Here is an 8,289-nt window from a genome sequence, read left to right on the forward strand (position 1 = left end):
GTGGCAAGGGAGTTCCCTCCGCACAGGGAAGGTATTTTTGGTCAGGGCTTGTCTAGACTGGAGGAACCCACACCACGTAAGCACATCAACACCGCGCAGCAAGCCCGGGGCGTGCAGGGCGCCTGCTGGTCCCGGCCAGGACAGACCGGGCTGCGCTGACCGAGGGCGGGCAAGAGGCTCTGGGGGCAGAGCCCACCCCAGGATTGGCATCTCACCCCCACCCGAGGGACTGGGGTGACCCTGGGTCCTGTCCCCCAGGCCTTGGTACCCTGCAGGCAGAGGGAGCTCACAGGATTCTGGGGGTCCAGGAGGGGTTCCCTGTGCCACGTCGGCAGCTCTGCCCACCTCTGGCAAGCTGTGGGCAGCACCCAAGTGGCCCCGAGCACCGTGGGCAGAGCTGGGGTGCCCCCATCTTGACGCAGACCCCAGAACTGGGCAGGGCTGTTGCTGACACTGTGGGTGACACGGTGGAGCAGACACAGCCCTGGCTGACCCTTGAGCCTGGCCCTGCCAGGGTGCTGCCTCCCAGTGCCCCCCCATCGCTCCCCAGCAGGGTGGAGGGCCCCGTGCCCCCCAGACCGGGGCCACTGCCAGCCCTTCCCGTGGCAGGAGGGACACGGGCCGGCCATGCCAAGGCTCCCTCACCACCCTGCCTTCCCTCGGCTCCGGCTGCCGGAGCAGCCAAGGGAGCTGCAGGCAAAAAAACGTCACTTTTTCCAAGAGCTTCTCCCCGCCTTCCCTTCCCCCTCGCAGAGGCCGGCCGCGGTGCCGGGGAGCGCGGGAGGCTCCCGGGGTCAGGACGAAGGCAACGTCGGGACGGGACCCTGCTGCTGGCCACGGCCCTTCTCGCCTCTCGAAGGCAATATTTCACGGGCAGCGTGGGCAAGGGGCGCCTGGGGCAGCCCCGTCTCTGCCGGGGCTCCCTCCCAGGGGAGGACGCTGCTCCCATCGGCCCCTCGCTGTCCCATCGGTCCTGGTCGAGCCCAGCTTTCCCAGCACAACTGGGAGAGGGGCTCAGCAGCCCTGACAGCCCCCCCTGCCCCCAACAAACCTCCCTGCTAGCGAGGGGCTTCAGACCCCTTTCCCTTGGAAAAGGAAACCTTAAACATTTAAGCCCATCCACTTCAAGGCCAGGAGCATCCATGGAGTAAGAGAACAGGCCTGACAGACATTCTTTATGGATGATCTAATTTAAAAAACACATTTTTATAAAAACACATCATAATGAAAATGCATGTCGTTTAAAAAGAGGCCCACAGCGCTCCGGTGCCGGAGGCAGCTGCGCGTCAGCAATGGGACTGCTCTGTGGCCCATTCCCCACCTTCCCAGGCCGTTCGGAGTCTTGTGTCCAGCTCCGCATCCCCATTTATTTTCCTTTACCACAGAAAGCTTCTCCCCTTTCCCCCTATCCCCCCCCCGCACCCCCTAAAGCATCAGCTGAAGCTGCAGGAGAGACAAAGGCTCAAGCACCCCCCTCACCCCAAGCCAGTTGCGAAGCAGGCAGGGTGCAAGAAGCCCTCGCTTCCAGCGCTGCGGCATCCGTCACCACCAGAGAGAAGCCTGCCCGTGCACCCTTTGCTCACACCAGCTGCTGGCAGCGAGGACTGCTTTTAATGGTAATCAGGGAACAGAGAAAAGCTCTGGATTGCTTTAATCCTTTCCAAAAAAGTATTGCTAGCCCAGCAGCTGTCCTCCTCCCCCTGTGCTCGTGAGGATTTGTACTCATAAGGCTGGATAATTTGACAGGGATAACAAACACTCGGCACAGGCCACCTCAGACTTCCCGACGAGTTTGCTCTTCGCTCGGTGCGGTTTGCCAGCCCGACAAATCCACCCCCACGCGCCACCCTCCCCTCCCTCCCTTCACGTGGAGGGCCGGGACGGCAGCAGCCGTGGAACGTGACTCAGATGCACAAGGGACCAAGGACCTCCCCCTTCCCATAGGCAGGGTGCTGGGATCACCGGCACCGGCAAGCACGGAGGCACGGCGGGCATGGGGAGCCGGGAGCCGCCGCGCTGCGGGAGCGGGGCTGGGCAGGGCCGTCCCGCAGGTACCTGCGGCAGCGGGAGGCACCGGAGCCAACGGTTAATACAGAGCCAGCGTCCCCGTCCCCCGTGCCAGGAGCAGTGCGGAGCGCGGCGAGGGGCAGGTCCGCAGTCCGGCCCGCAGGCAGCTCACGGGGCGCCCCGGTAGCTGTAGTGATTGCGGTCGGGGTCGCTCATGGTGAGTGGCAGGCTGGGCTTGCGTTCCAGGTCCTTCTCGTCGCACTGCCGCGGGGGACGGTGCTTGAAGAAGTCAGAGACGTAGCGGACCTGGAAAAGACCGACAAGAAAGAGGGTTTGGGGATCCCTCCGACAGGCTGAGCTGCAGCCAGCGGCAAGCCGGTAGAACGTTGGGTCACGCAGAGGACACTCACGATGAGGACGGCAATGAGAGCCCCTTGGAGCAGCCCCGCCAGCACATCGCTCCAGTGGTGCTTGTAGTCAGACACCCTGGTGTAGCCCACGTAGATGGCGAAGGCAATGAGGAAGAACTGGATGGTGGGGCGCAGCAGCCGGGCCCATTTCCCCACCAGCCGGGCTTGCACGTAGAGCTGGGCAGGGAAGGGGGGGGGAGCAGTCACTCAGTGCAGGGGGCACCAACCAGCCTGAAGACGGGGTGCTTGGGGCACCGGTCCGCCGGTGGGGACGGGACCTGCGGGGGCTTGCCGCCTTCCTGCGGCACGGCGCGCCCGGAGCACGGCACTTACCGCCAGGAACATCATGCAGTACATCCCAAAGGAGGAGTGCCCAGAATAAAAGGAGAGTCTGTGGGGCAAAAGGCATGGGTCAGGCCATGAGAGCGAGCCCCCAGTGGCCAGCTGGGCCCCCGCAAGCCCCCCACCCGCTCTGCGGGCTCTGCCCTGCAGCAGGAGAGCATCTGGGGCTGCCACCAGACCGCAGGAGCCCAGCACCGCCGGACGGGTGGAGGGGACATGTCCTGTGGCCCCACGGCTCACCTGGACTCAGTGACGTTCCTGCTGTCCCCCTGGCAGACGTTCTCCAGCTGCACATAGATGGAGCAGTTCACCTTGGACCAGTCGGGATTGCAGACGGCCAGGAAGTTCGGCCGGAGACGGCCGATCATGTATTTGGCCAGGTCGGTCAGGGACTGGCTGATGGCCCCCCCAAAAAGGAAGGTCCCCACCACCTTGTAGAGGGCGGCCAGGTAGTTGTTGAACTCTGACTTGGAGTAGAGGCGCTCCGTGTAGACCAGGTACGCCTCCCCTGACGAGATCTGCACAGACCAAGGGGCGAGGGGTGAGGGTCTCGTGGCTACCGAGCAGCTCCCCAGCACCAGGGGCACGGGATGCTCCGGCTCCTGGGTCTGCGGCAGAGGAACCGCAGGAGCTCACGGGGCCTCTCCGCAGGGAACCAGCCCCACGGGACGTGGGTCTCGCCACCCCAGAGGGAGCTCCAGACCCCCAGCAGGGCAGGGCTTGACCCAAGGGTCCTGTTGCCCTGCCGGGGGTCTGGAGGAAGGCTGTGCTGGGACCCAGCTCCTGGATACAACGTGCCAGGATGTCCCTGCCCCAGAGGGAAGGGGATGGCGCTTCCTTACAATGACAACAGTGCAGGTGATGGTGACCCCAGCCATGAGGCCATGGGTGATGGTGTCCGCCTTGTAGGGGTAGCGGATGGAGTCGTCATTGCAGTAGAAGCCCCGCTTGTACGGGGAGTTCACCAGCGTCAGGATGACGAAGGGCAGAGACGCTGCAAAGCAGAGAGAAGGTGAGGACGGGGGACCCTGCCTGCAGGCTCCGCATGGGCACCCAGCACCGCGCGGTCTCCCCATCCCTCACTGCCAGGTCCCTGCTCCCCACTGCTGCGGACGGATCCCCTCTGGAGACACAGTCCCAAGCCACCCGCACCCAGGGCAGGAGGACTTGTACCCGCCAGCGCACTGGCCCCGCCGCTGATAGGGCCCTATCGGAGCTCGCAGCTGCCTGCGGCGCCCAGATACCACACGAGACGGCCGCAACCGGGCACCTGCAGAGCCCCCAGAGCTGCCCTACTCCTCCCCAGGCGCAGCAGTTGCAGGGCCTGGTGCAGGAGGCTGGGGCTGACCTTGCGCCCTCTCCTCACACTCCCCAGGATCTTCCGGCCTAGGAGGATGGAGCTCATTAGAATTAATGAGCACAGGCATCTTGCAAACCTGTTTTACAGCGGGGAAGGGCCCCCAGGTCCCAGATGGTCCCAGCAGGACCCTCACACCGGCTCCAGGAGAGCTGGAGGGTGATGCTGGTGGGTGATCCAGCCCAGGCACGGTTGGACGCCAGTGCACTTGGCTTCCCACCCTCGCCCTCCCGCAGCCCTTGCTCCTGCCAGCAAGGAGCTCCCTTGCTCCTCTCCCCCGGCTCCTGGCAGGGCTCTGGAGAGATGCTGCGACCAGCTGGATCGGTCCAGGCGAGGGGGCTTTTCCAGCGTGCCCCAGCCCTGGCCACAGGCATCTTAGAGCTCGTCCCTGGACGGCATCGTCCCTGAGATCAAAAGGGGTTTTGGGGGGTCCCTGCCCCGTGCAGCAGGCGTGCCAAATCCTGCCCCTGCAGCCGCTCCGACCCTGCCCAGGGGATGCTTTCTCTGGCAGCGCCCGACCGGGCAGAGCCGGGCGGCCCCGGGAGAAGCCAGGGCAGGGCCGAGGGCTGGAGGCATCCGCCACGGGTGACACGGGGCGCAGCCGGCCCCGGGATGCTCTCCCCCGGGGAAAGATCCCAGAAAACGCGATCCTCCCTCGGCCTGCACTCCACCTTAAGCCCGGGCTCCTCTCCCGGTTCCGCCTTTCCCGGCGGTTTCCGCCTCCCCTCGCTCCACCGTCTCCCGGGAACACGCACCTTTGTCCCCGCCCGCCCCCTCCTCCCCGCGCCCCCTCCCCGGGGCGCAGCCGGGGGGTGGGGGGGGTCCCTCCGCGCCCGGACCCTCAGCAAGCGAGGGGGAAAACGATGATAAAACACCAGCCTGCAGCCCCCAGCCTCACCCCGCCGCCCCCGGCCCCCCGAGCGCTACCAGGGAGTTGGGAACAAGCCCCGGCTTCTCCCACCCCGCGCCGGTTGCGGGGAGCCGGCGGCCCGCGCAGGGGAGGGGTCCGCAGAGGCTTCTCTGCACACCTCAAACGCTAGTTTGCAACTCAAATTAGACACCAATTTTCTTTCTGGATAATTTCATCCTCTAAAAAAGCTTCCCCTAAAAATAAAAGACTCCGGCACACGGGAGAGAAAAGCGACCCAAACAAAAACAGGAACCTGCCTCTCCCCGCCGGTGCCCAGAGCCCAAGAAAGCAGCTCCCGGCCCGGGAGGTTCAGGCTGAAATTACGACCTGGGCCTTTATTTTTAGTCCGTCTTAATTAGGTGCTTCTCAGCGTCAGTTTTAGAAACGGGCGTTTGCCCGCTCCGGGGGGCGGGGAGGCTGCCGGGGTACCGGGAAGGGGCCCCCCGAACCCCACTGCCCGGGGCTGCGGAGCCCCCCGGCCCCGCTCCGGCCGCCCGCGGAGCGCAGGGCCCGGCCGGCGGGCAGGCGGCCAGGGCGGCGGCAGAAGGAAGCGTCCTTCCCGCCCCAGCAGCCCGGCGGGGCCCTGCCGGCAGCCGCCCGGCCCGGGACCGGCTCCGAGCCCCGGGGGAGGCCGCCGGACCCGCCCCGGCGTCCCCCAGCTCCCTCTCGGCCGCGCCGCGGAGCCCCGCGCCGCGCCCGGCAGCGCCGGGGCAGGAGTCGGTGCCCGCCCGGCCCCGCCGCCCCTCACCGAGCCGCCCCGAGGGCGAAGCGGCGCCGGCGAGGCCGGTGGGCTCCCCGCGGAGGCCCAGAGCCCGGGACGGGGCCGGGCAGGTGCCTCCCGCGCTGCCCACGGCCCCGCAACGGGCAGAGGCGCGGGGGGACCCCGGACGCACCCGCGGCACAGCCCCACCGGGGGCGACCGGAGCCGCCCGGGGCGGGGGGAGCCGCGGCGGCGCCGGTCCCGAGCCCTCACCGACCGCCAGGCAGAGCACGTCGAGCACCACGAAGACCTTCCTGCGCTCCATCCCGCTGCCGGAGGCGGCCCCGCGGCCCGGCCCCGCGGCTCACATGGCCCGGAACGGCGCGGGCCCGGCCGGGAGGTAAAGTCCGGGCGGGGCGGGACGGGGCGGGGCGGCTCCGGCAGCCGGTGCCCCCGCCCGCGGCTGGGGCGGGAGCGGGCGTGGGGCGGGGGCAGGTGCGGGGCGCGGCGGGGGCCGGGGACAGCGGGTCCCCCCTCGGCCACGGCGGGGGCGGCCGGGGCCCGGACCCCCTCGCCTCCAGCCGCCTCACCGGGCCGCGCTCCAGCGTCCTCGGCTCGGTCTCCCCGTCCCCCCGCTCCGCCTGGCCGGTCTCCCCGCCCCGGCTCGGCTGCCTCCCGCCGCTGCGGCAAGGGGAAGGGGGGAGAAGGAAGGCAGCGAGGCCGCGTGTGGGAGCCGCGTGTGTCCCGCCAGGCTCGGGCTTCTTTCCTGAGGAAAAAAAAAAAAAAAGGGGGAAAAAAAAAGAAAAACCCGAAAGTGGAAGAACGTGGCCACAGAAATGCGCTGGCTGCATCGGTGCGGGACAGCGGCGGTTTGTTGCGGAGCAGATACGGGGCTGACTCGGTCGTGATGCTGGTTGTTGGGGGGAAAGAGGGTTCCCCAGGAGCCTTCGGACGCGGAGAAGCCAGCGGGGAGCAGAGCAACCGGATTTAAACACAGGACGAGGCGCGTGTTTGTTTTAAGCTGTGATTTAACTGCTGAAATGCGGGGTGGTATTTTCCTGAGCCTCAGACATTGTCGAGCAGGACAGGCTCCTGGCGCTGCCCATTGGGACCGGGGACATGCCGGGCTGGTGGCACTGGGAGCTGGGTCGGGAGCAAAGGTTCGAGCACGGGTCCCCGCAGCGAGTCCCTGGCAGGAGTGGGGACAGCCGCAGCCTGGCTGTTTGCTCCAGGCCTGACTCTTGGTCAGGAACGGAAGGAAACATAAATAATACAGAAACCACCCAAATGATAGCTACTGAGCTGGTTTATTTAAATGCAGCGTGAGTGGCCTGTGGAGAATGTCAAGGCTGTTGTGGGAAGCCAGCAGAGCTGGAAACGCTCTCGGGCTACCCTGGGATTTAAGGAGAGGGGCAGAATCACTTGCCAGCTTTCCTCTGCTCCGATCCGAGCCGGTGCAACCTCCCTCCTGCCCATCGGCGCCATGCGGCCCTGGCACAGCTGCCAGGGCAGGATTTACCCCGCGCATGCTGCCTGCAGGCCCTGAATCTTGGTGGCGAGTGGGTAAAACCCCGAGGCGGGAGAGGTGAGGGGATGCTGGAGGAGGGGAGGTTGGCCGGTGCCTGTGGGATGCCCAAGCTGTGTTGTGGAGGGGATGCAGGGTTTAATACACTCTCTCCCACCGCTGATAAATCTCCCCTTCTTATCACAGCCCCCGGCAGTCCTCGGCCGTGCTGAGCCACCCTCGCGGCTGGCATGGAAGTGCTTAGGGCTGGGCCACCGTGGGGGCACAGATGTGGCAGTGCGGGGCTCAGCGAGGACAGGATACGGCCTGGTGGGGTCACGCTGAGCCGTGCCGTGGGTGTGCGGCTCTGTGCTGGAGCAGGGCAGAGGGGAGCGAGATAAGGCAGCTGCTCCCCTGCCTGCGCAGCACGGCCTCGCGGAACGGGTGCCGCGGGCAGGACTTTGCCCCACGCGGTGCCGTGCCTGTCGGATGGTGCCAGGGTGGCGGGAGCCACCCAGGAATGGCCCAGCCCGGCCGGACTGGCTGCTGTCAGCTCGGCCCAGCGCTCGGGGATGGCACAGGGATGGAAAGCAGCCCCTGTCCTCAGCTCGACCCCGCGCTCTTTGCTCAGCCTGCGAGGCCCTGGCCAGCGAAGGGCCTTGCAGAGCCGTGCGGGGGCCAGCCACGCAGCCCCTGGCTGCCGGGGGGGGGGGGGGGGAAGGGGGGTCGTGGGGAGGCCTGGTGGCATTTGGGCCCTGGTTGTTAGATTTCCTCCAACTTCACTTGGGCTTTCCGCGGGGTCCCGCGGGACCCGGTCCCGGCCCTTCCCAGCCAGGCCGGGGGCTCTGCTGATGCTCCGCTCCGGGGGGAGGACCGGGACCCTTCTCCCCCCGCTGCCGGAGGTTTGCCCACGTCTCTGCTGCCGCCCCCTCGCACGGAGGCGGACGGGGGGGGCTGCTGGGGGCCGCGGAGCCCCCTCCCCGGGTCGCTGCACCCGCGGAGGGAGCGGGGGGTGGGCGAAGGTCCGGCACCCCCGAGCGCTGGGACCCCCCGGGTGCG

At 67.4% G+C, this 8,289-nt stretch overlaps 1 protein-coding gene across 1 annotated transcript; it reads right to left on the reverse strand.

Moving 5' to 3' along the window:
* Positions 1–1,634: 1,634 nt before the first annotated feature.
* On the reverse strand, positions 1,635–6,155 carry PLPP2 (phospholipid phosphatase 2). Its single transcript, XM_075175821.1, has 6 exons — positions 6,000–6,155; positions 3,602–3,753; positions 3,000–3,277; positions 2,751–2,808; positions 2,418–2,594; positions 1,635–2,313 (listed from the first exon to the last, which is right to left on the reverse strand). Exons 1-6 carry the CDS (start codon positions 6,049–6,051, stop codon positions 2,176–2,178), a joined length of 855 nt encoding a protein of 284 aa, XP_075031922.1. The 5' UTR covers positions 6,052–6,155; the 3' UTR covers positions 1,635–2,175.
* Positions 6,156–8,289: the final 2,134 nt, after the last annotated feature.

This window comes from Calonectris borealis, chromosome 28 (assembly GCF_964195595.1).
Source record: "Calonectris borealis chromosome 28, bCalBor7.hap1.2, whole genome shotgun sequence".
In the NCBI taxonomy this organism is placed as follows: Eukaryota; Metazoa; Chordata; class Aves; order Procellariiformes; family Procellariidae; genus Calonectris; species Calonectris borealis.

Bases quoted from the DNA above. Each gene is read 5' to 3' on its own strand.
- PLPP2 (XM_075175821.1), bottom strand. From the start codon at position 6,051: ATGGAGCGCAGGAAGGTCTTCGTGGTGCTCGACGTGCTCTGCCTGGCG. The intron at 3,754-5,999 runs GTGAGGGCTCGG...TCTGCTTTGCAG, and splicing joins CGTGCTCTGCCTGGCGGTCG to CGTCTCTGCCCTTCGTCATC. The intron at 3,278-3,601 runs GTAAGGAAGCGC...TGGTCTGTGCAG, and splicing joins TCACCTGCACTGTTGTCATT to ATCTCGTCAGGGGAGGCGTA.